Consider the following 27,428-nt stretch of genomic DNA (forward strand, 5'->3'; position numbering starts at 1 on the left):
GGTTTCCAGCTCAAACCCAGCCCTTGCAAGAACGCTCTAGTTTTAGTTCAAGTACAGCATTTAACCCTTTGCATGACCAGGGCTCGGGGATTTGTGGGGCAGAAGGTTTCAGCTGCCTTGCACAGCTCTGACTCAATTAATCAAATACATGAACTATTATCATCATCATCATCAGTAGTAGTAGTAGTAGTGCTTACAAGCAGATGGATTTGAGCACTGCTAGCTGCTGAACAGGGTTTTGTATTGAGATTGGACTGATTGTCCTTGTGCAGGTCTGACCTCGCCTCACTTCACTGTTACACAGGGATGCCTTCAGCAGCCCGGGGATCTGTTTCACCAGCTCCTTCTCAAGCTCTTCCTGCGCTCGTGTCACTTCAGACTGTTTGAGTAATAGGAGTTTCACACGGAGAACACTAGAGATTCACGATTGTGTTTCATTGCACAAGCCCTCCACGAGAACTGCACATGAAGTATGAATAGCCAGCAACAAACACACTGGTTTATGCAAAGTCTGGAACATTTTTATGTCAAATGGAAACGCTTTGTGAAGTTCCAGCAATACTGTATGTACTCCGCCACATCAAGAGGTTCATCCATTTTGGTGATTTCTCTGACCTTTCTTCATAACAGGGATATTGGATTTGATTTTCCAAGAAAAAAACAAAGTTTGAAAAACTTTAAACGGTTAGACCGACAAATAACCAAAGTGTAAAATACTGTCCAACACACAAACTAATCTGCAGAAGCGTTTTCATTCTAGAATCAGATGGCAGTCGTGATGGAACAAGCATGTAGAAGTCATTCATTTTTTCCCCTTTGCGATTCTTCAAAGCTTCATTTCTTTTGTCCCTTTCTGTCACATTAGAGCTCCTAGCCCTTGACATTTTCAAGACGCTCTAATTAAGCCCAGTATTTCCCAGTTACTTTGGAAGCCTGTTCAAGTTGCCTAATCTCAGACGTGTGGAAGTCATTACCTTACACTTCATACACATGTACTCTGACAGAGAGAGCTGGGAGCGCTTTGAATGTGGTGGAAATCAAGCATGCAATATTAAAACTACTCAATAAGGAATGGGTGTAACTGCATAATGAATCTGCATTTCAGGCAGTAGATCTGTTATTTCCACCTCAGTGGCAGAGAGCACGTAGGAAAATGAAGAAGTCGTGTCATTTTCTATCTCCTCGCGTTACAGCGCTCACTGTGTATCAAAACTGGTCTTTATTTCATCTGATTCCTTCAAAACCTATTTCTCAAAATAAACAAAATCAATGAAAAACAACACCGGGGCTCTGCTCAACGTTCCGACCACCTTCAGATATTTTAATATTGGATTTAAATGGGAGGGTCAGATACAGGATTACTAGAGTTTAGATCCATGGCTGGTTATATTCTTGAAATATCTCCCCGGGTTGCATGACAGATGCATTGCAGGGGGATAATGTACACAAGAAACAAGCCTGAAGGGATTTGCTTCTGGAAATGTTAATGCAATAAGCAAACACAGACACAAGAAAATGTTTAGGGTTTGTCTAAAAGACCAGTGCTTGCTTCAAGCGATCCGATTACCATCCATCTCTTCTGATACACTTGTACTGTGAAATCCCTACCAAACAAATGCGCAGCCAAGAAATTCTGCAAGGCGTTCTCAGATTCTACATGGTCACTGGCTTTCAGCCATAAACCACACTGACAATATTTCATATATAGGCTTCCCAGTCACAAAGAAAAGGCTCATTTGTGTTAATACAGAAGTTTAATACGCTGGTATTACATCTTTGTTGTAAAACATACAGTATTCCGTGTTTTCAACATGGTTACGGTACTTCACCCTCCCATTTCTGTTGTGTTTCTTTACAGCTTGCCACTGTTTAGATGCATGTCAAACTGATTTCATTTTTGCTTGAAGCTGAGAGCTTTGATACAAGCCCTTAATGCATTCCTTTTACATTTAATTACAATGCCTGTTAAAATAGATTTTCTTGAAGTACGTGTGCACTGTTTAATTGTAGCCCTGAACCCCTCAACTGGGTTATATTTCCAATCCAGCATTAACACCAGTGTGAACAGTTGCAGGGATTTGCCCCATACTGAATGTGCGTTCAGCTCCTATCCTTCTCTAAAGGCTGGTTTGTTTACAAGGGATGCCAACGCTGGAGCAGAACTGAACAGCTGACGGGATCAACCAAATCTGCAGAGCAAGCAAAAGAAAAACATGATTAGTATCTCAGATCAACAGCCAATCAGCTTTTGAATTTAGCTGTCTGTAACCAATAAGCAGCTTCGAATTTCATACAAAAATATCTGAATAAAAAATAAAGATTTGCTTTGGTTTGTAACAGCAGTAGTCCCCTCTGCAGTGTGGGTTTGTAACAGCAGTAGTCCCCTCTGCAGTGTGGGTTTGTAACAGCAGTAGTCCCCTCTGCAGTGAGGGTTTGTAACAGCAGTAGTCCCCTCTGCAGTGAGGGTTTGTAACAGCAGTAGTCCCCTCTGCAGTGTGGGTTTGTAACAGCAGTAGTCCCCTCTGCAGTGAGGGTTTGTAACAGCAGTAGTCCCCTCTGCAGTGAGGGTTTGTAACAGCAGTAGTCCCCTCTGCAGTGAGGGTTTGTAACAGCAGTAGTCCCCTCTGCAGTGTGGGTTTGTAACAGCAGTAGCCCCCTCTGCAGTGAGGGTTTGTAACAGCAGTAGTCCCCTCTGCAGTGTGGGTTTGTAACAGCAGTAGCCCCCTCTGCAGTGAGGGTTTGTAACAGCAGTAGTCCCCTCTGCAGTGTGGGTTTGTAACAGCAGTAGCCCCCTCTGCAGTGTGGGTTTGTAACAGCAGTAGTCCCCTCTGCAGTGAGGGTTTGTAACAGCAGTAGTCCCCTCTGCAGTGTGGGTTTGTAAGAGCAGTAGTCCCCTCTGCAGTGAGGGTTTGTAACAGCAGTAGTCCCCTCTGCAGTGAGGGTTTGTAACAGCAGTAGTCCCCTCTGCAGTGTGGGTTTGTAAGAGCAGTAGTCCCCTCTGCAGTGAGGGTTTGTAACAGCAGTAGCCCCCTCTGCAGTGAGGGTTTGTAACAGCAGTAGTCCCCTCTGCAGTGTGGGTTTGTAACAGCAGTAGTCCCCTCTGCAGTGTGGGTTTGTAACAGCAGTAGTCCCCTCTGCAGTGAGGGTTTGTAACAGCAGTAGTCCCCTCTGCAGTGTGGGTTTGTAACAGCAGTAGTCCCCTCTGCAGTGAGGGTTTGTAACAGCAGTAGTCCCCTCTGCAGTGTGGGTTTGTAAGAGCAGTAGTCCCCTCTGCAGTGAGGGTTTGTAACAGCAGTAGCCCCCTCTGCAGTGAGGGTTTGTAACAGCAGTAGTCCCCTCTGCAGTGTGGGTTTGTAACAGCAGTAGTCCCCTCTGCAGTGTGGGTTTGTAACAGCAGTAGTCCCCTCTGCAGTGAGGGTTTGTAACAGCAGTAGTCCCCTCTGCAGTGTGGGTTTGTAAGAGCAGTAGTCCCCTCTGCAGTGAGGGTTTGTAACAGCAGTAGCCCCCTCTGCAGTGAGGGTTTGTAACAGCAGTAGTCCCCTCTGCAGTGTGGGTTTGTAACAGCAGTAGTCCCCTCTGCAGTGTGGGTTTGTAACAGCAGTAGTCCCCTCTGCAGTGTGGGTTTGTAACAGCAGTAGTCCCCTCTGCAGTGAGGGTTTGTAACAGCAGTAGTCCCCTCTGCAGTGTGGGTTTGTAACAGCAGTAGTCCCCTCTGCAGTGAGGGTTTGTAACAGCAGTAGTCCCCTCTGCAGTGTGGGTTTGTAACAGCAGTAGTCCCCTCTGCAGTGAGGGTTTGTAACAGCAGTAGTCCCCTCTGCAGTGAGGGTTTGTAACAGCAGTAGTCCCCTCTGCAGTGAGGGTTTGTAACAGCAGTAGTCCCCTCTGCAGTGTGGGTTTGTAACAGCAGTAGTCCCCTCTGCAGTGAGGGTTTGTAACAGCAGTAGTCCCCTCTGCAGTGAGGGTTTGTAACAGCAGTAGTCCCCTCTGCAGTGTGGGTTTGTAACAGCAGTAGTCCCCTCTGCAGTGTGGGTTTGTAACAGCAGTAGTCCCCTCTGCAGTGTGGGTTTGTAACAGCAGTAGTCCCCTCTGCAGTGAGGGTTTGTAACAGCAGTAGTCCCCTCTGCAGTGTGGGTTTGTAACAGCAGTAGTCCCCTCTGCAGTGTGGGTTTGTAACAGCAGTAGTCCCCTCTGCAGTGTGGGTTTGTAACAGCAGTAGTCCCCTCTGCAGTGAGGGTTTGTAACAGCAGTAGTCCCCTCTGCAGTGTGGGTTTGTAACAGCAGTAGCCCCCTCTGCAGTGTGGGTTTGTAACAGCAGTAGTCCCCTCTGCAGTGAGGGTTTGTAACAGCAGTAGTCCCCTCTGCAGTGTGGGTTTGTAACAGCAGTAGCCCCCTCTGCAGTGAGGGTTTGTAACAGCAGTAGCCCCCTCTGCAGTGTGGGTTTGTAACAGCAGTAGTCCCCTCTGCAGTGTGGGTTTGTAACAGCAGTAGCCCCCTCTGCAGTGTGGGTTTGTAACAGCAGTAGTCCCCTCTGCAGTGAGGGTTTGTAACAGCAGTAGCCCCCTCTGCAGTGTGGGTTTGTAACAGCAGTAGTCCCCTCTGCAGTGAGGGTTTGTAACAGCAGTAGCCCCCTCTGCAGTGTGGGTTTGTAACAGCAGTAGTCCCCTCTGCAGTGTGGGTTTGTAACAGCAGTAGTCCCCTCTGCAGTGTGGGTTTGTAACAGCAGTAGCCCCCTCTGCAGTGTGGGTTTGTAACAGCAGTAGTCCCCTCTGCAGTGTGGGTTTGTAACAGCAGTAGTCCCCTCTGCAGTGAGGGTTTGTAACAGCAGTAGTCCCCTCTGCAGTGAGGGTTTGTAACAGCAGTAGTCCCCTCTGCAGTGTGGGTTTGTAACAGCAGTAGTCCCCTCTGCAGTGAGGGTTTGTAACAGCAGTAGTCCCCTCTGCAGTGAGGGTTTGTAACAGCAGTAGTCCCCTCTGCAGTGTGGGTTTGTAACAGCAGTAGCCCCCTCTGCAGTGTGGGTTTGTAACAGCAGTAGCCCCCTCTGCAGTGTGGGTTTGTAACAGCAGTAGTCCCCTCTGCAGTGAGGGTTTGTAACAGCAGTAGTCCCCTCTGCAGTGTGGGTTTGTAACAGCAGTAGCCCCCTCTGCAGTGAGGGTTTGTAACAGCAGTAGTCCCCTCTGCAGTGTGGGTTTGTAAGAGCAGTAGTCCCCTCTGCAGTGTGGGTTTGTAACAGCAGTAGTCCCCTCTGCAGTGAGGGTTTGTAACAGCAGTAGTCCCCTCTGCAGTGAGGGTTTGTAACAGCAGTAGTCCCCTCTGCAGTGTGGGTTTGTAACAGCAGTAGTCCCCTCTGCAGTGTGGGTTTGTAACAGCAGTAGTCCCCTCTGCAGTGTGGGTTTGTAACAGCAGTAGTCCCCTCTGCAGTGTGGGTTTGTAACAGCAGTAGTCCCCTCTGCAGTGAGGGTTTGTAACAGCAGTAGTCCCCTCTGCAGTGTGGGTTTGTAACAGCAGTAGTCCCCTCTGCAGTGAGGGTTTGTAACAGCAGTAGCCCCCTCTGCAGTGAGGGTTTGTAACAGCAGTAGTCCCCTCTGCAGTGTGGGTTTGTAACAGCAGTAGTCCCCTCTGCAGTGTGGGTTTGTAACAGCAGTAGCCCCCTCTGCAGTGAGGGTTTGTAACAGCAGTAGTCCCCTCTGCAGTGTGGGTTTGTAACAGCAGTAGTCCCCTCTGCAGTGTGGGTTTGTAACAGCAGTAGTCCCCTCTGCAGTGTGGGTTTGTAACAGCAGTAGTCCCCTCTGCAGTGAGGGTTTGTAACAGCAGTAGTCCCCTCTGCAGTGTGGGTTTGTAACAGCAGTAGTCCCCTCTGCAGTGTGGGTTTGTAACAGCAGTAGCCTCCTCTGCAGTGAGGGTTTGTAACAGCAGTAGTCCCCTCTGCAGTGTGGGTTTGTAACAGCAGTAGTCCCCTCTGCAGTGTGGGTTTGTAACAGCAGTAGTCCCCTCTGCAGTGTGGGTTTGTAACAGCAGTAGTCCCCTCTGCAGTGTGGGTTTGTAACAGCAGTAGTCCCCTCTGCAGTGTGGGTTTGTAACAGCAGTAGCCCCCTCTGCAGTGAGGGTTTGTAACAGCAGTAGTCCCCTCTGCAGTGTGGGTTTGTAACAGCAGTAGTCCCCTCTGCAGTGTGGGTTTGTAACAGCAGTAGCCCCCTCTGCAGTGAGGGTTTGTAACAGCAGTAGTCCCCTCTGCAGTGTGGGTTTGTAACAGCAGTAGTCCCCTCTGCAGTGTGGGTTTGTAACAGCAGTAGTCCCCTCTGCAGTGTGGGTTTGTAACAGCAGTAGTCCCCTCTGCAGTGTGGGTTTGTAACAGCAGTAGTCCCCTCTGCAGTGAGGGTTTGTAACAGCAGTAGCCCCCTCTGCAGTGTGGGTTTGTAACAGCAGTAGTCCCCTCTGCAGTGAGGGTTTGTAACAGCAGTAGCCCCCTCTGCAGTGTGGGTTTGTAACAGCAGTAGTCCCCTCTGCAGTGAGGGTTTGTAACAGCAGTAGTCCCCTCTGCAGTGAGGGTTTGTAACAGCAGTAGTCCCCTCTGCAGTGTGGGTTTGTAACAGCAGTAGTCCCCTCTGCAGTGAGGGTTTGTAACAGCAGTAGTCCCCTCTGCAGTGAGGGTTTGTAACAGCAGTAGTCCCCTCTGCAGTGAGGGTTTGTAACAGCAGTAGCCCCCTCTGCAGTGTGGGTTTGTAACAGCAGTAGTCCCCTCTGCAGTGAGGGTTTGTAACAGCAGTAGTCCCCTCTGCAGTGTGGGTTTGTAACAGCAGTAGTCCCCTCTGCAGTGAGGGTTTGTAACAGCAGTAGTCCCCTCTGCAGTGTGGGTTTGTAACAGCAGTAGTCCCCTCTGCAGTGTGGGTTTGTAACAGCAGTAGTCCCCTCTGCAGTGTGGGTTTGTAACAGCAGTAGTCCCCTCTGCAGTGAGGGTTTGTAACAGCAGTAGTCCCCTCTGCAGTGAGGGTTTGTAACAGCAGTAGTCCCCTCTGCAGTGAGGGTTTGTAACAGCAGTAGCCCCCTCTGCAGTGTGGGTTTGTAACAGCAGTAGTCCCCTCTGCAGTGAGGGTTTGTAACAGCAGTAGTCCCCTCTGCAGTGTGGGTTTGTAACAGCAGTAGTCCCCTCTGCAGTGAGGGTTTGTAACAGCAGTAGTCCCCTCTGCAGTGTGGGTTTGTAACAGCAGTAGTCCCCTCTGCAGTGTGGGTTTGTAACAGCAGTAGTCCCCTCTGCAGTGTGGGTTTGTAACAGCAGTAGTCCCCTCTGCAGTGAGGGTTTGTAACAGCAGTAGTCCCCTCTGCAGTGAGGGTTTGTAACAGCAGTAGTCCCCTCTGCAGTGTGGGTTTGTAACAGCAGTAGTCCCCTCTGCAGTGTGGGTTTGTAACAGCAGTAGTCCCCTCTGCAGTGTGGGTTTGTAACAGCAGTAGTCCCCTCTGCAGTGAGGGTTTGTAACAGCAGTAGTCCCCTCTGCAGTGAGGGTTTGTAACAGCAGTAGTCCCCTCTGCAGTGTGGGTTTGTAACAGCAGTAGTCCCCTCTGCAGTGTGGGTTTGTAACAGCAGTAGTCCCCTCTGCAGTGTGGGTTTGTAACAGCAGTAGTCCCCTCTGCAGTGAGGGTTTGTAACAGCAGTAGTCCCCTCTGCAGTGTGGGTTTGTAACAGCAGTAGTCCCCTCTGCAGTGTGGGTTTGTAACAGCAGTAGTCCCCTCTGCAGTGTGGGTTTGTAACAGCAGTAGTCCCCTCTGCAGTGGGTATTAACTGCCAGGCACGGCCTTCATGAATAGCCTTCAGCATGCGCTACCGTGACAAGGGCTTTGAACTGCAACTAACCTGCACAAGGCATCGCCACCTCCACAAACTAAAAGCATTTTTTCCCCAGTTCAACAGGAACAAAAAGTTCATTCTCATCGTAATTTATTTATTTATAACATCAGCAGCTCAAAAAAAAAAAAACGACATAAAAATGTATGCCATTTAACTTTTTCCACATAAAAACCAATCCATCTCCATTAAAAGCCAGGCTGGTTTAAACCTCGCAAATGCTCTTTAGACATGGTATCCGTCCTGCAAACAGCCAGGCCGAGTCATCTGGAATTCATTTTGATAGATCTCTCTCGGCTTATCGCAAGTTCCATGCTACCCACTTCACACCATTTCCTATTGTCTCTGTTGAAATCCCAGGCTAAGGGGGGCCAGGACGCAGAGCGCTTCACAGCAATGCAGTTAATGCGCCCGTCTTGTAAAAGCTATCTCAGTGGTACAGGCTACCTCTCTCAGAAACACTCAAACCAGCTTTAAATACTTGGGGATTTAATGGGGGCTCCATTACGCTGTTGTGGAGTCTAGTAAAGAATCAATTAGTGGAGATTTCTGATTTGATCCACATGAGCAAAACGCGCTGCCCGGCATGTAAGTGACTGTACCGGCGTTCAGATAACTAGAGTAACATGCTGACCCCCAGACAGACTGGACACACAGCGCCCTCCCATAGACTCCCATTGCACAGACTAAACACAGAGCGCCCTCCCATAGACTCCCTCCCATTGCACAGACTGGACACACAGCACCCCCCCATAGACTCCCATTGCACAGACTAGACACACACCACCCTCCCATAGACTCCCATTGCACAGACTGGACACACACCGCCCTCCCATAGACTCCCATTGCACAGACTGGACACACAGCGCCCTCCCATAGACTCCCTCCCATTGCACAGACTGGACACACAGCACCCTCCCATAGACTCCCATTGCACAGACTGGACACACAGCGCCCTCCCATAGACTCCCATTGCACAGACTGGACACACAGCGCCCTCCCATAGACTCCCATTGCACAGACTGGACACACAGCGCCCTCCCATAGACTCCCAATGCCTTCCGTTAAGTGAGAGCATGAATCTATCACTGTGCTCTCTTCAGTCACTGAGGCACGCTGTAGTGCCAGGAAAAATTTGACATTGAATTTCTATACGTTTCTTTTAGTATTTCTATAAATAAGAATAAAACTCAAAAATAAACATCAGAGTTCAGATGAATAAAACAAATCAACAGTACACACACAAGTGATTTATTATCTGTTTTGTAACTGTCACACATTGAGCTGAATGAACAACCCACTCACAGCCTGGCTTCCAGCAGCATCTCTCCCTGGGACAGGCTCTTAATCAGGTCAGTGACTCGGCCTCCAATCTGCAGCCTCTCTCCCTGGGACAGGCTCTTAATCAGGTCAGTGACTCAGCCTCCAATCTGCAGCTTCTCTCCTTGGGACAGGCTCTTAATCAGTTCAGTGACTCAGCCTCCAATCTGCAGCTCTGCAGGGATTGCATTGACAGGGCTCTCTTCCTCTCCACCATCCCAGCTCTGGTGCTCATTCCTCACATTCACATGCACACAGCCTATCTTCAACACAGCTGGATTCTCAATTAAAGTATGAAGTCTTTCAGAACATCCCATATTCCATGTACTGTAACAGATTCTGCATTCAAAACCATGGAGTGGAGTGCGCTATCAGAACAGTGGAGTGCGCTATCAGAACAGTGCACATTCTGCACTATGAACTCTATTAATCTTTTGCTTGTTTACCTTTCAAGAATTCAAGTTCAAGTGAAGTTAAAATCAAACTATGTGTCGTTCACGCACTTTGAACTCCATTGTTGGCTGTTGCCTGTGGTGTGTTCGCCTATATAAGAATTAGAGCATGGTGCCCCCTGCTGTCCACACTGTGTAACTGCGACACCCAGCAGCTTTTTGTAAACAGATAATAGGTCGGATTTTAATCCAGTTTGAGTAAGTTAGGTTGTTTATTCTGCATTTTATGTTGAGTAAAAAGCTTTGGAAATGTGCTTCATTGTTTAAAACTCATGAACAGTTCAAGTTTAACCCACATCTTTCTGTGATATAACTGCTGAGCAACAGATCACATCCCTTCTACTTGGAAGCAGCACGCTTCTTATCTGTAAGCTGCTGTATTTAACAATGTAGAAATCACTGTCTCCTAGAGGAAAGACAGCAAACAACTTAGAAAACATTGTTTTAATATTACGCTGGCCACTAAGCTAGTTAAATAAAAGCTACTGCACACTTCACCTGGGGTACAGAAGCTCCCAAATCTGTTAAATACTTTCTGAAAGGTCAATTCATTTTGGCGAGACGCACTCTTGGTTCATTTGTCAGGTCCTATATAGTTCTTACACCACAGTTGGCAGCACATGTAGGATGTAAAGTAGCAGTAACCCTTTTATTCAGCTAATAAAAAAAATCCAGACAATGTCTCACACCATCATTCCTCTGCCCTTATCAGAGTTCAGGCAGAGGAAGCTGCAGCACCTGAACGAACCCCAAAGTAAAGGGTTCAAACTGGTTCACCACTGCGGCGACACCAGCATGAAACACACTGCCCTGCACCTGCTCACTGCTGGGGCACACCAAGCATTCGTTCAGCATGCACCCTGAACCCGCGCTGCTGAGGCTGCAAGGACTGCTGGCAACACGCATCGCTGCCACTTAAGTTGAAGTAAGTACATGTACAGAATGGCTTTGGGAACATATTCGAGGGGGGTAGATCTGTGGATTAACTCTGAAAAGCGACTGCAAATCTCCCAGATAATACATGTGTCCTCTTTAAATCCTGACTGATACTTTCATCAGGCTTCTTAGACCTCGCCTCCAGCTGATGCCCCCGAAACAGATCAAGTGTTTAGTTTGACAAATGCGGCTTATTGGGGATCTGGGTATTGGGGACTGACAGACTAGCTAAAAGGGATTGAGCCTCCTGAAGGTGATTATTCAGCTTAGGAAAGAAGACGAGGAGCGCAAGACAAGCGTGTTTGTCATTTTGAGCACTTAATCACGCAAAGCCCATAATGCGAAGTACAAGAGCTTCTCCACAAATAACAATAAAACGAAAGAAGACTGAAGAAGTAATACCACTGCCTTGCAAGAAACAGACAAGTCCACATGTAACTATACTGAGCTAGTTTACACTGCGATACACAGTCATTAGAAATGTGCTTCTGTTACTTCCCCTACAGTCCACAAAGTGGTCGCTGTGTGTTACAACCCGCCACTGCGCGGTAAAGATTTAACAAGCGTTTCATCTCACCAAACAGGGATGAGAGTGCATATCGTGCTTGTGAACCTCATTTCTGTGCTGTTTCACACCGACTCAGACAATTTAAAGAGATACAAGGCATTCAAGTCAAGAGGAACAGTAACACACACACACTCCCTACCAAAGAGATACATACAAACACATTACTGGTATATTACCATGGAAACCATCAGCAAGCTCAAGCACGTCAAGGCACTTCCTAAAATAGAACAGCAGCTCAGCCAATCAGGAGTCAGTAACTCGCATCACAAGGAATTATTTCTTGTGAAACATGTTTATGCAGAACTTCAAGTTCATACGAGTGGTTACTAAGATATAGCCTTGTGTTTATTAACCCAGCATGCCAGTATGCCATTGAGAGCAAGTGCTGAGAAACATCCATACTACACTTAATTATCTAAAATAAACCTGACTACTGCAGCAATACAATACAACAGCACATGTATTTTGCCCATTTGTATTTCAATCTTAACACTACAGACCTGTATAGAGGTCTAGCAATAACTCCACTAAAACACCAGAACAGTAAGCTACTCTAATATACTAATATGCATTTACATGCCCATGTTTACTTTTTTCATTGTACGGCAATGAAACATTGACTTGCTCAAGAAAGCGAGATTTCCACCTCATTTATAAGATGTAAATGTATTGTTTGATCATTCCTTTATCACTTTCAATCACCTCAATTCTTGAGAGGCACTTCCTTTGTCTTGTCTTTAACCTTTGGGACATTCCTGATACAAATAAATCATTTCTTAACAAATCTTAAGCATACCTTAAGTGCTTCTATTAGCCAGTGCAAAGCGTGATCCTTTAAAGATATTAGGTGCTTTGCCCAATAAGAGAGCCTTCAGATACTCAGACTCCATACCCTCTTTCCTCCTTGCTAAGTGCCTGCTTAATCCTGCATAAGCTGCAAGTCTTTGACAGCACACTGTATGCACACCTGCTGAATGTGGTGCCCTGTTTGTCATTCAACATCCGTGTTACACAAGTCTCCATGGCTGCTTTTCACAGAGCTGCCTCTAAATCAGGCTTTAATGAGTCCAAAAAAAAGACAAAAGAAGGATTCGGCCAGCTGGTAAAACGAAAGGAAGTTTATTTCAAGAAGACAAAATGTTTTGACCACATGTCCTCTTCAGTGTCTCCTCTGGTTTGAATGGACTTTTAAAAATACATTCGGCTTAACTTAGTTTTTTGTTAAAAATCTTACCCTTGAATTGTACGAGTTTTTAAAGTGTTAGATGAATACACACACACACACACACACACACACACACAATCAGCCCAGTCACAGGTACATCAAACACTATAGAGCACACTTTGAGCCCATTTCAATGCACTGCACGGATGTTGTGTGTCTAGTTTTGAAATAACAAAAGTGTTTTAGATTTTCTTTTTTTTTTTAATATTATTATTAAGCTTTGTTTTGTAAAGCCCTTTGGAGTGCTGCAATGGGATTCTCAGGAAAGCGTCTTTTATTCTGTTTGAAAGAACGTCCAGAACTCTTAACCCTGCATGTCCTGGCACAGTAAAGCTCTAGACAGTGAGCTAAGCTTCCACAGACAGGCACACTGGGAGACTGGGCTCCTCAGCGCCAGCTCCAAAGCCTCTAACTGCACAATGATTTACCGCTCAGCTTTGCCTGCTAAGTAAAACCTGACCTTTCTTGAACCTGGGAAGTCTCACTGCAGGCAACAGAGCTGTCTGCGTCGAAGAGTTTAAATCATCAGCAGAGAGCTTTCCTTTAGCTTACGCTCTGAATAATACAATCAACATGAAACAAACCAAAGAAATCATCACACTGGACTTTTATTAATCATCTTAAAATCAAAAGTTAACAATTGCCGTGCCATCGGAAACCTGGGAACACCTCCACTGTTTGTCAGACTGCCTTTGAAGGGAATGTGAACGACACCTAAACTTCAGGAGGCTGTAAAATACTATAAAACAAAAGAAAAATGATTAAGAAGGGGCACGGCCTGAACGTACATCATTAAAGAACTACCAGCGACAGTGTTGAACACGACGTCTGAATCCTGTTTGTTCAATATGTAGAAACATAAAAAGCCACATGTCTACCCTTTGACTGTTCTCGAGCCAATTACCAGCAGCTAAATGAGTTCCGCAGACATTGGGGGACAAATACAAACTGGTTTGACACACAAACTACTCCGCTGCCATTTGTTAATAGGATAAATGTGTGCTGCTTTTCTCTCGCAGAAGAATGCTTCAAGTGTGTTTAGCAACAGTGCAGGCTGAGACTAAAGCAGAGTGCAATCACTGTAGAGTGAGTGGGTCTGCACACACAGGGTCAAGTGACTCTGCATCCGTCTGCGCCAAAGAATAAGAGGAAAACAAATAAAGGGGTGTCAGTAATCATGCATACTGCCCTCCAACAAGGCAGGGCAGAATGACAGCGTTTCTTTATTGTACCACAGTGATTCAGGATTTCTGAAATGCCAGCAGCTGAGATTGCTACCATACTGAATGTTTTGGTTATTACAGGACTGTCCCACCCAGTGGTTCTGCATTGGTAGTAAATGGAGAATGTTTGGGGCAGCGCTGCCCTTGGGGAATGCATTGCTCATCATTGTTTTTTTTTTTTAACATATCTGAGGTTGGGACGGTTACCTATTCCTAAATACCAACATAGTGTCATTGCATTTGAACAGTGTCTGTTAGTATTACTCACAAACCACCACTGTGTTTCTTCTACTTATGGATGATTATTCATTGAAACTGTAAATAACTACATAAAAAAACACTTAGAAAATACGACGGCACATTTATACAACTGAGTGTTTCTGCACTTTATAATACAGAATCCCAAACCACAACTGTCAATCGGATTGACTCTTTTTTTTGTTTGTTTGTTTAAATTGGGCTATAAAAGTGTAGAAGAATGTATAATCCTGCAGTGTCACTGTACAGCACGCAGGCACAACCAGCCATCCACCCGGGCACGCGATTCAGAACGAGCTACATATTTCACATGTTTATTTCCTAATTCTTTACACGCAGTTCTATGTACATATTTCACATGTTTATTTCCTAATGCAGTTCTAACCTCTCAGACAGATAAGATAAGACGGATCACGAGGAGCTGTGAAACTTGGCACCTCAGAATGATGAATCAACAACGATAAGAAAGAAGGAAGAGATCAGGAGATACCCAACAGGCGGTAGTTCATCCCTGCGCAGTTGAAGAATGTACATGTTGCAGGCATATCAAATATTCTGCCATTTAAAATAAAGATCCCTGCACAGTGCTCAGCTCCTGTATGAATGATTCCAGCCCTGGCTGTGTTCCGGAGCAGTGTGTGCAGCACAGCAGAGCGAGGCCAGGGCATGTGGAGGGATGTGCTGCAGAGCTGGCAGCTCACTCACTCTCTCAGTGTCTGTGAACAGCACCTCACAGATCTGTAGCATTCGGAGCAGTGTGTGCAGCACAGCAGAGAGAGAGGACAGGGCATGTGGAGGGATGTGCTGCAGTGCTGGCATAGCTCTGGGCTGGCAGCTCACTCTCTCTGTGAACAGCGCCTCACAGATCTGTAGCATTATTATCCACTTCCCCTCGGAGTGCGAGGTCAGCGTTTAGCTCATGACGAATCCCGAGGCTGGCTGTCATGGGAGAGGGGTCTACATGCAGTCACGGGGGAGCTCCATAGTGTTTCTCAGGCTCATATCTACCCAGCAGCAGCAACATATTTTTATATGACCATATGTTGCTCTTCAACTCTGCAGTATGAGACAGAGAGAATATCCTGGGGCCCCCTGGGCAGCCTCTGTGGACCCACGGGGGTCCCCTAGTTTAAGAATCATCATGCCAGTCACCCCTACATTTACTCATTTTAGAGCAAATTGGCCGTTTTTGAACCAAACCAAGCAACATGGGGTTCCATGCCAGAAATGAACGTGTAATCAGAACCTGCAGAACGCAAACAAATAAAAGGCTGGAGTTGTGTCAGGCTAGAGTTTAAAGCAGGCACTGGCAGCTTGTTTAATACCTGACATTCCTATTGTGTGCAGGTTTAATCAGCGATTCCCCTGATATGCGTCTGTGGCTGCCTCGCATTATCACCGCTCCCCATCGCAAACACACACAGCAAGAGAATGCCCAAGCTTTACATTGCACAAGCAACCTGCTGATATCATGAAGGTATCAGGAAATTAACAAGACAGCGTGTCTGCAACTGTACAAGACAGGCCTGCTTGGGAGAGATATGCTGCAGAATGCAGACAGGGCCTTCACTTGATGTTGTGAGGGGCCAGGCAGCTATCAAAGCGATGGCACAGATACTGTGCCAGTCTGGCTGAGGGAGGAGATCTCAACGTGATTAAGCAGGGTTCAGAGACACACAAACGAGGCTTCACTTCAAGCATTTTACAGAACGTCATTATCCACTCTTTGTGTTGAAGCTGTGGTTGCTAATTCCAGTATTCCACACAGTATCAGGACACCTGTTCAACTTGCAAACATTATGTGCACTCAATACACAACCTAATGGAGAAACGAAGAGCAGATTCATAATGGCGGGATATACTGTATGGAGTCTCTGCTGTGTATTCAAGTAACTGCAGCCTGTCTATGTTATTGTTTAAAAGTTACCAGACACGTTCACAAAACTGGCTCACTTGATTTTCTAAAGCAGCCGTGAAACCGCAAGTTAACATTCTAAACTCATTCCACTAACATCACCAACGTGGAGCGCTACAGATTGATATTCCTATCAGGATTCAATGATCTGAACGAACTCGCTCAGCTACTCCAGGAACATGTAACCCAGCCCTCATTGATCCCGGTATTCATGAACGACGGGTGTGTGTCTAATTAACATGTCTGATACCAATCAGTCTTCATGTAAAGGACAGCATCGGCCAGTTTCCCTTTCTCCCCTGCTCTTTGTTGTTGTTTCTTTGTAGACGTTACAGCTGCTTTCATCCTTGTTTGCGACATTCTCGCCCGTCTCATTCTCCTTGATCCTAATCTCAAAGTAAACGGCTGCCTCAGATGCCATATAAACCCTGCCCCCTCTTTCTACCTGGATCCCAAATGCACCCCCTTTGTGTCCGAGCCAGGCAGGGGACAGAGGCCTCACACGCCCTAGAACACCTTTATTCTATCTTGTTTGTTTTGAAAGCAATGCTAATATTGGTTTGTTCACAAAGGCGGATTCTTGTTTTCAAGGTATCTGTTAAGAAGTGCTTGTTTTGCACCCTCCCACGCCTCTCGCATTGTGTGAATAATATACAGAACCAAAGTGAAGACCACGTTTAAAACATAAATAAATGAATGAATGAATGAATGAAGAGTGCATTTTAATAAGCATGACAGAGGAAAATGCAGACAGTGCTCCTTTCTGAAAACACGTGCAGGTGTGAATTGAATTACACAAGGTCAAACAAAGTGTGTAGTGAATTCTAAATGCAAGCAGTGAACTCTTCCCCTCTCAGCACCTCCAATCTCCTGCTCCAGACAGCAGTACGTTTGTCATCAGTTTCTTAATGACAGCACTGGACTTGGTTCTGGTAGTTCTATTTTTACTGCATCTTGAAAGCTGCTATACTCCCATACAGCTGCTCTGGGATTCCTGTCCTGCTCAGACAGCTGTGCAATGTCTTCCCTGGTAGTTAAATCCAGCCAGGACCTCAGCCCTGATCCCCGTATATAGTCCTTCTTTATCTTGAAGCATCATTTCCTCACAGTAAAGTGTGTTGCACCTCTTCCTTGAACACGATGCACACTCAGCACTGGTGTTCCTTCAGGGTGGATTAAAACCATGCCATTTACTACAGGTGTTTCATGCAACACGCTGAATAGGACAAGAGCAACACACAGAGAGTGCATCCTTTTAAACCATGCCACAGCAGTAACGTGTGCGGGTATATACTGTGCATTCTGGATACCTGCTAGTCCGGGTTTCTACAGAAGGCTGTAAATCTGTGTTTAATAGATACATGACTGCACCCTGTGTCTATGAGCTTTATCCTGAGTACAGCAGTACTGATAACAGCTCCCAAAGCTCTGTGAAGCACAGTAGCTCATGTGACACTTTTTGTATTTGCTGTAGTTTTGCACCCATTCATTTCCACCACCCAGTATAAATGCACACTGGTTATCTCACTCAATGAAAAACAATTACAAATAAAGTGACACTGGGCGCGCTGACACTGAAGCATTACGGGAGTTCTTTAATGAATACCAACACATGGGAAAGCTATTGGAGAAGTGATTGACAGCTGCCCCGCGTATGATCTGCTGCTACACCCCCGGTACTGCAAGTCTCTACTGACACCTAGAGGTGAAGAAGGGGAGTTCCCTGTTTGTGAAACATATACAAATTGAGATGGATTTAAAATGCAAAAAGGGTAGTCCGGCAGCCCCTGATAAAAATGAGTGAAACTATTAACCTTAATAATTATTAATTTAATAATCAATAGCTAGCACCCAAATAATTTTAATCACAAAAAAAAAACACAGACACACCAGGAAATAGACAGTATGAAAAATGTGCTAATGTCTGAATGATGCACTGCAGGGATCAACGAGGAACACGAAAGGTTATGAACCTCGACAGCATATTATTATTCCTTTGTCAACAAAGCATGAGCCAGTGCTAACACAGCCAGCTTCAGAAACCCAACATGGAAATTACAGAAGAGTCAACACGCCTCTCAGAGAGGAACCGTTAATGTCACCATTTCTTTTAATAACCTTGTCAAGTGTGCCTGCTTGCACAAGCCAGACAGTCTGTTTGATAATCGTCTCCTTGCTACTCCCCCATCCATGTGTTGTTTTAAGCCATCCATTAGTATTGCTCTTTGAAAGCCACATGTATTATTTAATACCTTCACACTTTTACGCTCTCCGGCCATTTATAACGCTGTTTCACCCCTTCTCTACAAATGCACTTTGATTTGTGTGCATTGCATTTGACTGAAAGAAGTTGACCACAACGGTACAGTATTCTAGATATAGAGTGCTTTCTACTTCTGAAAAAGTCTCATTTGCAGGCCTGTTCCTGCTGAAACTGAGACGAGATGCACAGGCAGCATGCTGGTTACTCCTTCTTCCTGCTGTAGCTGCTCACAACAGATTGTTTTTTTCTTTGCATGGCGTGGTTAGCTGCAGTGCCTTGTTCACGAGTTGTCCTGCAGTGACAGTGTGCATGGTTAGCTGCAGTGCCTTGTTCACGAGTGCATTCTGATTTCTGTAATTCTGTAGATTGGACATGGTTAACATGGTTACTGCAGACTCCTCAGAGAAGCTACCGGCCGTCAGTCAATGAAGTTCATAACATGGATTTGTATTATATTTTACAATTAGCACAGATTATGTTCAGAACTTGAAAGAACATCTATTAATGAGATTTGTCTCCTTCAAGAGAGCAAGGGGACAGTGCATGGATCTATGATGTAGGGGAGAGCCTAGGGGGACTTTAAGGAAAGCAGAGGCATTCTCCAGCAACTAGGTCAAGGCCTGATACCAACTAATGAATGACAATGCAGTGTGTCTGCAAAACCGCTTTGCATTTAGATAAACACACGGATGCAGCGGGTTTCAGAAGAGATGATAACCTCTATAGAGCTGGAAGCCTCTCCTGCTACAGGGAATGCTTTTTCACATGAGCACGCTCTTTGGAAAGGCAAAGCAAACACCTCCAGTAATCTTCTCTAGTTGTTCGGAAAGCATTTGCTGTTCAACAGGGTAGTTTTTTTTTTTGACAAGGCGTTTTGCAAATATATCCAATTCACACAACCAGCTTAGACACACTTAAACCTCCCTTTGTGTCCCCATCAATAATCGTGTTTGCTTTTTCATTATGTTCAGCCTTTTAAACTGTGAGCTCATATCTATTATAATCCACACTACGTGAATGATATACTGCTCTTCATGTAATAGGATCTTCTTACCAGCCATTACCAACGTGTGTTCTTCTCTTTTCTTTCTGTTTTTTAAGCATTAAAGCAAACAGTGACACACAAAACACAGGCTGGATCTGAGCTGAAACCAATGTCCTTTCTGTCACATTTGCGAATGGATTATGAAGGCATTATTTTCTTGTCACATTTGTCAGACTACAAAGTGGGGTTGCTGGATTCAGCTCAAAAGAGACACTATAAAAAGAAAGGTGACAGTGCTGAGAATCTGGGCTACATTTTAGTGCAGTAAAATAATTTAATTAAAAAAAAAAAAACCCTAGAAACCCCTGAGTATGTAGAAGAAAAACAACAACAAAGTGTCACTTTGGGTTGTTAGAGATCTTTTCTTGTGTTCAGTGTGTGTGGGGGAGGGGGTGTGTTAAACCCTATTTGACACTTGATTCTGAGTTTTGCATCACGATCAAATTTAATAGAAGTGAATAGAAAATGGGCTGAAGGAAGTGTAATGAATGTCACATGAATCAGCTTCCCTATTCATTGAAAGTGTCGCTCTCTGCCCAGCAAAGGAGTTTGTTATTTTGACTTAATGATCCAGCACATTTCATTTAATAAAACGTACTGAACTGGAGCGGTCTTGCTTTAAACGCCTTTCTCCGTGCATCTTATCATGATATTACTTTAATTTATATATTTCAATAAAACAATTAGAAATGATAGAAATCACTTTCTATGTTTAACTGCCCAAATACGTTCGTCTGCGACAGTAACTATTTTTATACAAACGAAATCAAAACGCAATAAATCTACACACTGGGATGTCAGAATTCCCTGTGGTATCGGTTTCATTGATAAACGACGCACTCTCACCCCTGTACTGTGACACCACAATATCTGTGCACACACATGGACAGAAGATCAGGGAAGAACACACTCCTCATGACATCTAAAGCATGACAATAACATAAAAGAGCTTGCCAGCCAGTGATCTGGAAAACCCCTCCTTTACAACGCAGCCTTTAAAAGACAAAGGAGAACAAGTCTGAAAGCTTTTTCAAATGCACCTTTCAATAACACCTGCTTTTACGGTAAGCTCGAGCGAATTGTGTTTTTTTCAAAGAAGTATTTAGAAAGGGAACTCTCTTAAAAGACAGATCCTTTCCCTTTATTAAAACAGAAGCGAGCGTATTTGTTTTGAAGGTGTTTTCTGTGTTCCTGTGCCGAGTGCATTGTTCACAAGATTATCTGTTAACACGAACCAAGTCCTCAGGGACCACTTCAGCATGATTCAACTTGGAGGGACGCTGGGAGCCTTTTCAAATAATAATCTCCCTGCTGGCAACATACATAAACACTGTAATGATCGTTAAGTACATTTTTCTTTTTAATCCCAACTGATGTAGAAGATTCGAGAAGTTTTGACATCATTGTTGTGCCTTCAGCCCAGAAGCAACTCCAAGGTCATGACATTTAGTTGACTGATCACACTATTGGTTGCCTGGACATGCAGTGATCAGGCATCAGCCAATCGCACAGAGAGAGGCGGGGCGAGGGCTGTAACCTCGAATACATGTGCTGGTGATGCAGAAGAATCACACAAACTGACAGGCTCACTTCCACAGGTTTGCTTTGCTCTTTTTTCCTGTACTTGCTCCAGTGTAAAAGTCACCTGTTTTCTGTAGTGCCCTGCAGCTAGAGGAGCTGGTGGTAGAGATCTGGGTTCAGTTCAGTTTATTCATATGAATGCAACAGAACAGGATAATAGGATATCACACCTGGGAATGTGTTTTGGTCATTGACTGTATCCACAGAAATACAGCTTAAAGAAAACTGCAGGGCAGAAAGGTTACATTCACACAAAGCAGGGGAACGCTGTCTATTACACTGGGCACCGTCTCATAAAACATACAGTATATGCCCCTGAAACCTGAACTTTTTTGCCCTGGTACAGACACAGCAGAAACAGGGCTTTTCTGATACAGAACAGCAACGCTAAAACACAGACGCTGCTGTAGTAATTCCTGACACGTTTCCAGAGGCTGAGGTGAAGTGAATCAAAATGAAACGACGCTGCGGTTTAAAAACAGGCCCCCAACGTGTGCGCGTGTCTGCAGCTGCACAGCAATGAAGGGACTGGCTGAAGAGACCAGACAGCTGCAAGGACGTTCACAGGGTTACAAGCATTTTGTTACAGTGCTGCATTAATCTGCAGATGCATGAAGGGCACTCACACTTAAACAACATTGAGTCGGACCAATGGCTGTATAAGCTGCTTCATGGCCTCATCATTATCATATCTTCATTCGTTTTGTGTTACTGTATTGCACAGGAGATGGGGAGCCCGCTGCCCAAAGATCAGCCTATAGGAGGAATAATCCTCCGATTTCAGTACAAACTGTGGCAGATCCTTGTTTAGTTTCAAATGCAAGCAGTTTAAAACCACAGCTGTAGTTGTACTTGGTAACTGATGCACTCTGTAGTAAGAGACAGCTGATAATTGTGCTCAGCTGCATAGAAGGAACCCCAGGCTTTTAAACAGGATGGTTTCTTCTTGATAAAATATTATAATATAAACACAAATAAAAGACACATTCGTCTTTAAAATCAGGGCTGTCGCTACTGCATGCACTGGACTTGGCTCAGTGTGCTGGCATAGCAAGCCAACGCCTGCCACAGCTTGCCAAGGCCCGTCTTGAAGGTTAAGTGGCACTGGAGTAAAGGCGACCCCACCAGATGCATGTCGTTATTCCTTTCGGCTCTGTCCTGTGATGGGCTGCAGGGAGAACGCTACCCCTGTCCCTGATGCAGGTTCATCCGATAGGACTGGGACAGGACAGGGTGGCTCTCAGACACTCTGGATCTTCTTTCCAGCTGCACTAATGATAACGTCACAGCTTTCTGCGATTCCCTTTTGTTGCTGTTTTAGGGTTTACTTTGTAATGCTTTTCATTAAACGTAGTTTCTGTTCTGGCACTGTTCCCCTTGTCCAGGGATCGCTAGCCAATACAGATATTCAAAGCTATGTCAACACAGAACAATGGCTGCATTAAATGATATTGTCAGCTTGAATTCCAGCAGGATAATAAAACACTGGAGATGACCTCGCTGTCACTGAAGAGGCAGAGTGTGAACAGCAGGCCAGACAGGCTGCCATCAAAGTTCACACCCTAACCGCTTTGGATAAGAGCATCTGCTAAATGATGAACTAATAATAATACTACTACTACTACTACTACTACTACTACTACTAATAATAATAATAATAATATTAATAATGCTTCTGTTGGCAGCATGCAGACTGCACTCTAATACATTCATTACAGGCTTCGCTTTGGCACAGGCACAGTTAACAGCAGCATGCTGTGAATAGAAACCCTGGAGTAACGAATCAGCACTGAACTTGTTGAAGCAGCTCTCAGTGAAGCGCATCTCTCTCCACCTCTTCAAAGAACTTCCTTTAGAACAAACACCTGGGCTGCGTGATCGGCAGCAGCTTAAAACACAGGCAAATGATTTACCTTTGATCCGACGGCAAGGTTTGGGTTGAGAAAGAAGAAGAAACAAAGACAAGAATGCTTCATTTTTATTCAGACTGAATTATTATACATCTCTGGATGAATGCGAGTTCAGGTACATGTGGATTAAAACCCTGCACTGCAGCAAAACGCTTTAGATCCCTTCTTTAATCCCACTGAAAAAAACACAAAGACGACCATCTTAAAACCCTTCCCTTGCCCTGCCATCAGGCTTGCCTCTAGTTGCTATTCAATCACTACTGTTAATAAACTGCATTGTTACTATTCCAGTCCTGCACCTCTCCCACCTGTCCTTTGTCATCGGGCGGAGAGATTCATTCTTCCTGCACACCTTGTTTGAATAGTTTTCAAAACATCCCGACACCTTCAGATTAAGCAACCGGCTTTTTGGTTCGTGCCCCTCAAACACGCTGGTTTAGGAACAGGTTTGCTGAATGCTGATCTGAGCCTGAAGCCCCGTCTGCATTGTCCAGGGCTGTCTTTGCCTGTGAATTAAGGCAAACCTCTTTCATCGCTCTCCATTCATTTAAATAAACTAAAGTGCCACTTTCCATGTGCGGTTCATTCATCAGCAGTAGAGCTGCAACACTGCCTGTTCTGACAAACTGCATTTCAACACTTCCAATATTTATACAACTAGACCACCTTGAAGGATTTTTATTTTTAATTCTTTCACGGCTTTGAATTTACAGTGGAATTGTCTGTCGTTGATTACCTGGATGTGACAGTCGGAGAGAGACAGAGACCGAGGAGGGACGGGGGCTGCGTCTTGCTCGTGTCTTTGTCTTTTAACTCTCTATACTGTAGGCATCTACCAGTTAACCATGGGAGACACTTTAAAGTGTGCTTGTAAGAGTACATGCTGTCGTCGTGATCCAGATATGGGAGCTACATGCTGGCTGGGTTGGGAGGGGTTGCTGAATAGTGTCCAGGCTCCAATTCCTTGTATGAATTGTTGAAGTAGAGGTGCATGAAGATAAAGATTTTTACAAAACACTCAACAGAAAACACAACGTGCAAATGGTGTGGCTCTAGAGTTCTGCACTGAAGGCATGCGTCATACATTTTACAAAATGACCACCAGGGGAGTGTGATTTCTGTGCAACTGTGAGTTAGCAAATGGAACCTCTATACAAAACCCAGAGTTACAGAAGGAAAGGAAAGAGAAAGGACAGCCGCACACAACTAGTGGTCATTTTTCACAGCACCTGATTTCTACAATTCAGGAACAGCTCCCATCACAGCGTTGGTTTAAAAAGAACGTTAGTCAAGCCTGGTAAATAACGATCTAAAAAGCAACAGATAATTAAACGAAGCACTCATGGCAATAAAATATAAAGTAACTCTTTCATTTAGGAACATAGGGCTTTTGTCAACTAGAAGATACTACATTTTTGTTTAGTTTTTTTCACATTGCAATCACTGTATAAATTAGCACAGTGCAAGACCTTGATATATTAAAAAAAATAAATGCAGCTATGAAGTTCTGCGCCACTTAGACTGGCTAAATTGCATTTAATAAAACAGCAAATCAATTTCGCAGAGACAGTGCACACACACTCAGCCCCACTGATTCAGGGAGTCAGCTGCTTGGCTGTGCCATTAAACCTCGATTATATTAAAAATGCAATACTCCGAGACTCTGCCATTAAGGAAACTCAATATTCGCACGACAATCATTTTCGTCTGGGTAACTCCAATAATCTTTCATTTGTGTTACATTAGACAGTGTTGTGAGTGCATTCATTTTCCATTTTCTCAGAGAGGTCACAAGGAGTAGCAAAATATTTCCTCCACAGACAGACGACGGTAAAGGATTTAAAGACCAAACACACGCTGTAAAAATGTTTCAGATAATCCGTGATGTGGATAATATTCAGATACTGAACACCACACTGCATTAAAAAAAAACAAAAATGCAAAACAAAAATGAAAACCACATGTTTAGGCCAGACAGCTTAACAGGGCTGACAATCACGGCAGCAATATTTAGTGTCTTTACCTTTTGAAACAAAATTGATATCAGGAATAAAATTTACAGTGGGAAAGCACGGCGAACCATTTTTATTGCCTCCAATAAGAATGTAATATTTAAATAAATAAAAAAAGAAAAATACACATGCAGCTATGCAAGCAGCTGCAGAGCTCATGTGTCAGATCCACCAGCACATGCTGTCACTGCACAGGCAGCAGGGGCTCAAATGCAAGCAGCTGCAGAGCTCATGTGTCAGATCCACCAGCACATGCTGTCACTGCACAGGCAGCAGGGGCTCGAATGCAAGCAGCTGCAGTGCTCATGTGTCAGATCCACCAGCACATGCTGTCACTGCACAGGCAGCAGGGGCTCGAATGCAAGCAGCTGCAGAGCTCATGTGTCAGATCCACCAGCACATGCTGTCACTGCACAGGCAGCAGGGGCTCGAATGCAAGCAGCTGCAGAGCTCATGTGTCAGATCCACCAGCACATGCTGTCACTGCACAGGCAAGTCACTCCCGAGCGAGCGAGCGGGCGGATCACCAATCAAACACAAGCCATCTCGCACACTAGTCAGCTGACAAAGGCTGCATGAAGAGATGCATGCAGTGTATATGCTACTGCAAGATACGAACCGCATGAACGCTTCCGCTATACATGAATTCAGTCTATTACAGTACACTGAGCTTTGTGTTATAGTAGGTTAGTTAATGCATGCAGTTCGAAAGATACACACATTGATCAATCTGTCCCATAGGTAATAATAATAATAATAATAATAAAATAAAAAAGAAGATAAACATGAGTTAACTAAATGGAAAGTGAGTAGGGGTTGTCTGGTGCAAATTAATTTAAAAGATATATATATATATATATATATATATATATATATATATATATATATATATATATATGTTATTACATTGATTTATGGACACTATTGAAACACATTCAAGTCTCATGATATGTGTGCTGGTGTAACAGCAGATAGTTGAACAGTTAAATAAATATGCATCTTCATTTCAAATACAATTTCATAAGCCCTCCATAAGCCCTCCAGGTGCTGGAAGCTGTTCTTTCTCACAGCCTCCTAAGTGATCTCTAAATCATGTCAAGATGAAGCACACCTTTTCTTCTCAAAGGCTCTTAAAGACTGCCGAGTACACTCCCTCTTGTAGTCTTACTTCTTTGCCAAAAAAACAAAAAAAGACTTGAAAATGTTGGAAGACGTCGATCAACAGTTTGAAATGAGCGCCGACACCAGAGGAGACGGCAGAGACAAGTGCAATGGCCCTCTTCTCTCCTCTCCTCTCCTCTCCTCTCCTAACCTCTCCTCTCCTCTCCTCTCCTCTCCTCTCCTCTCCAGTTCAAAAACAAACGCAAGAAATGAAATCGTTTAAACCCACAAAATACTTTTCAGGTGCCAAGTCAATTTTGCAGTTTTTTTTTTGCTGCTAAAAATGCAAGGATTAGTAAAATCTTCAAAATACCTATTGAGACCGATAAGCAGCACCTACAGCTACAAAAGAAAAAAATCAAGCTCAAAATGAACCAAAAATGAAACAACTGACTTTGTTTCTTATTAGTGCTACTACGACTAGAAAGACACTGTTAAAAAAGGGCTGTATATTTGATGAATCTATTGACACATCGATGCATAGAACTTTTCTTTACTTTAGCTATATCAGTGGCAGGCTCTCAAATGTCTCTATTAATTGAGATAAGGGGTCAACAATTCACATCTGTCTGGCGCATTAATCTGATATCTCCAAGGAAGACGAAGACACAAAAGTTCCGCTTTTCTCCATGTCACAATCAACATTACTGTGTTTAATCTCAGCGGATTGAAATGTGTTGAAATGTGGAATGGACTTTCACATCCCTCCTCGACCCATTGTCCCGGGCAACAAGCGACACAGATGACTCTGCAACATTCTTCAGCTACTTCAATACTATTAGATCAGGCCGCTCCACCACGAGCATCAATGCCTTTATTGTGCACAAATAATAGCAGGGCTTTTTTTTTTAATTTATTTTTTTTGATTGTTCTGTTTTTATCACTGCCAAGCAAAATCTTAGTTTTAATTATTTTTGCGATTGCAAATGTTATTCAAACTAATAAGTGGAATCCTAACTTCAGCACGGATCCTAACTTCAGCGCGGTGTGTCGCTAGGCTGGTGTTGAACTCGACAAACTGGTTTTAAATGAATTAAACCTCGTTTTTTTATTGGCACAAACTTCCATGCCTGGTGTTAGATGACCTTGTGAACTTTTTTGTTGGTACTTGTTATTATTCTGCAAGGAGCCCACACCCACGAGGTTTCCCAGACTGCATGACACTGAATCCTTTTGTTGTTGCTAATTGGGAGATCAGAGGCAGCTGTGCGCTGTGTATGAGACATAATCATTATCTGTAAAATTGTGGGCTATAACAATACCTCCTAGTTAGAATCTAAAACAGACAAGCGGAGAACTCCATACCTAATCCTGGCAGCTGCCACTGTGTGCTGTGCACAGAATAGTGTATATAGTGTGTACAGTGTACAGAATAGTGTATATACTGTGTGCAATGTGCTGTGTACAGAATAGTGTATATACTGTGTGCAGTGTGCTGTATAGTGTATACTGTGTGCAGTGTACAGAATAGTGTATATACTGTGTGCAGTGTACAGTATAGTGTATATACTGTGTGCTGTGTACAGTATAGTGTATATACTGTGTGCTGTGTACAGTATAGTGTATATACTGTGTGCTGTGTACAGAATAGTGTATATACTGTGTGCAGTGTACAGTATAGTGTATATACTGTGTGCAGTGTACAGTATAGTGTATATACTGTGTGCTGTGTACAGTATAGTGTATATACTGTGTGCTGTGTACAGTATAGTGTATATACTG

General features: G+C 44.6%; 1 protein-coding gene across 1 annotated transcript in view; it reads right to left on the minus strand.

Annotated features, from left to right (window-relative positions):
- Positions 1-1,351: 1,351 nt before the first annotated feature.
- Positions 1,352-27,428, minus strand: part of LOC117429808 (uncharacterized) — a 37,583-nt gene continuing 11,506 nt past the window's right edge. The window contains exon 7 of the mRNA XM_058999131.1: positions 1,352-2,189. Coding sequence (XP_058855114.1) covers positions 2,118-2,189 — 72 coding nt within the window. The 3' untranslated portion in view covers positions 1,352-2,117. The remainder of the gene's footprint in view (positions 2,190-27,428) is intronic.

Source organism: Acipenser ruthenus, chromosome 24 (assembly GCF_902713425.1).
Source record: "Acipenser ruthenus chromosome 24, fAciRut3.2 maternal haplotype, whole genome shotgun sequence".
NCBI lineage: Eukaryota > Metazoa > Chordata > Actinopteri > Acipenseriformes > Acipenseridae > Acipenser > Acipenser ruthenus.